General features: G+C 40.9%; 1 protein-coding gene across 2 annotated transcripts in view; it reads left to right on the top strand.

The window, feature by feature from the left end:
• Nucleotides 1-2,500, top strand: part of LOC137982189 (cell adhesion molecule DSCAML1-like) — a 30,969-nt gene that overhangs the window by 16,815 nt on the left and 11,654 nt on the right. The window contains exons 8-11 of one of the 2 annotated variants that reach the window (XM_068829255.1): nucleotides 1-98; nucleotides 825-1,112; nucleotides 1,205-1,504; nucleotides 1,853-2,152. The exon at nucleotides 1-98 is cut by the window's left edge and continues 181 nt beyond it. In XM_068829255.1, coding sequence (XP_068685356.1) covers nucleotides 1-98; nucleotides 825-1,112; nucleotides 1,205-1,504; nucleotides 1,853-2,152 — 986 coding nt within the window. The remainder of the gene's footprint in view (nucleotides 99-824; nucleotides 1,113-1,204; nucleotides 1,505-1,852; nucleotides 2,153-2,500) is intronic. The other variant, XM_068829256.1, reaches the window with a different exon arrangement.

Below are 2,500 nucleotides of genomic sequence, written 5' to 3'. Positions count from 1 at the left end.
GATCAAGAGCGTATCAGCAGCCGACTCTGGAAATTACACTTGTATGGCAAGCAACAATGTTGGCACTACTAACGTGTCCATGGAGATGGTGGTTTTCGGTTAGTAATGATGTGTTCGGGTTAAGGTTCCTTTTTGTGAAAGAGAAGCATTAGTGGCTCTTGATTCGGAGCCTGCAACTGACATACCTTTCCTTGGAATCATCGTTTGCTCATACCATCTATACTTAAAACCGCTTTCTTTCCCTCCAAATGTTGTTCCTCTCAGTCAATCAACGCACATTGACTCCGTTTATGTCGAACATAACTTGAACTAGGTGCATAGAGGACATGATTTTAGAATAATCAAGTATAAGAAAACGATCATTCAAAGCGGCGATACAAGTTGTTTGTTCCAAATAATGAGCTCCTAGCTGCACGTGTTGACTTAGTATTAGTACGTATTTGTTATTTACATAACACTTTGTTTCGTTTTTCAAATTTCTGGACTATAGCTTGAAAAGAAGGTGAACAATGGACCTACTTCTCTTCAGCCCACCCAACACAGTGCTATTAGGGAGTTGTGCAAATAAATCTCTTTTCGTGTCTCGACAATTTTGTCCATAATTGTAGGCAATTTTTCATTATTGATAGTACTCAATGCCACGGCACACTATTGTAACAAAAATCGCTTATTGTTGTTAGTATTATTATTATTATTATTATTATTATTATTATTATTATTATTATTATTATTATTATTGTTAGTAGTAGTAGTAGCAGCAGCAGCAGCAGCAGCAGCAGCAGCAGCTAGAACACTGGTGACAATTTTTGCACTTACAATTTTAGTGCCACCGAAATTTCTCCAAGAACCCGTTAACCAGCAAGTGCTCAAAAGCTATACCACATATCTGGCATGCGTAACGTCCGGGACACCACCTCCTCGTATAGACTGGAGTAAGTTATCCGGGGGCTTCAAACAAGTCTCCATGGACCAGCCTCGATTTGAGAAAATGATTGATGGAACTTTGGTGATACGAAACACGAGTGATGAAGATCGCGGGACATATTTCTGTACTGCTCAAAATGGGGTCAGTGATAAGTCTGTCAGCCGTCAAGTACAGCTCACTGTTCATGGTATGAAACATTATTAACTATTCACGATTTTTTTCTGAATTTTGTTTTCTCTGGCCCGATTGTCATTAATTTATCACGTTTTTCTTGTCTAGCAGTGCCAGCTTCAATTGTTATTGCACCCACAAACAAGTCAGCCAACGTGTTAGGTGACGTGGTGATCTCGTGCACTGCTGTGGGAAACCTTCCAATTTATCTTAAATGGTTTAATGAAACCAAACAAATGACCAAAAATTCTAGAATAGCCATTGAAACATCCACCGAACCAAAGTACTATAGAGTCAACAGCACGCTAACGGTGAGAAGACTGGTGCTAGAGGATACCAGGCAGTACTCTTGTAAAGTGGAGAACACGTATGGAAATGACTGGAGAACGTTTCGCATCAAAGCTCAACGTAAGCAGTATTCATGCCCTCGTTTAATGAAAGGAACAGTATTTAGCTCTTTCGCTTTTAATACTTCATCCCATGTTTTACGGGTAACTCATGTGCATTAGGGTTAGGGAATGTAGGCGGGTGGGAAACAGTAATTACAGACGTGGACTTAAAATTGCCGGTGGGTGGTTTCTTTGTCCTCGTTGTTTTTCAGCTGATGGAATTTATTTTTAACTCAACAATCCCTTTCAGTAAAGTATCATATGAGACTGGTGCCAGTTGTCAAGGTTGTTTGTTTCTTATCTGCTTAGTACCACTGTTTTGCTTCCACTTCTTGCGTGGCGATAACATTTCTTTTGGTCATCTCAGAGCGGCCATCTCCTCCTTCCAGACCAGAAGTAAAGGCCGTAACAGCGCGCTCTGTTTACTTGACGTGGAGACCAAGATTTGATGGCAACGCCGACATAATTGAGTACACAGTGGAGTGTAAACGGAGTTTCCAAGTGTGGGTGGATAGTACCAAAAGAGTGGTGTCGGCGGGTTTGTCGATTGGATTCGATTGGACTGGACTGCGACCAGCGTCTAAATATGACTTACGTGTGTACGCAAGAAATGTATTGGGAACTAGTGACCCGAGTGTCTTTATTTCGGCAGAGACTCTTGAAGGAGGTGAGTTTAGAAATCAGGAAAAGAGGTTTTAAAGGGTTTGTGTAGAAAGAAAGAAGTTATCAAAGTTCTTTTAATGAATGAAGGGGGTAGTTTCTAAAGAAACTGTGGTGCTGCGTCGGTGGGGAAGTAGTATACATAAATTGGGTTTTATTAGCGGAGTTGATAATGTAAATTGGCCACCGTACATGCAGAGATTCTAAAAGCTGACGTGGGATTCGTCAGACGAAAGGCTAACGCTCGAAACGTCAGCTTTTAGAATCTCTGTACGGTGGCCAATTTACATTATCAACTCCGTTGATAAAACCCAATTTTTGTATAAAGTTCTTTTAACACCGGTTGGTGGGGGCC

Source organism: Montipora foliosa, chromosome 13 (genome assembly GCF_036669935.1).
Source record: "Montipora foliosa isolate CH-2021 chromosome 13, ASM3666993v2, whole genome shotgun sequence".
Classification (NCBI taxonomy): Eukaryota; Metazoa; Cnidaria; class Anthozoa; order Scleractinia; family Acroporidae; genus Montipora; species Montipora foliosa.
Note: the sequence above shows the minus strand (reverse complement) of the source record. Positions and strands in the feature narration are given on the sequence as shown.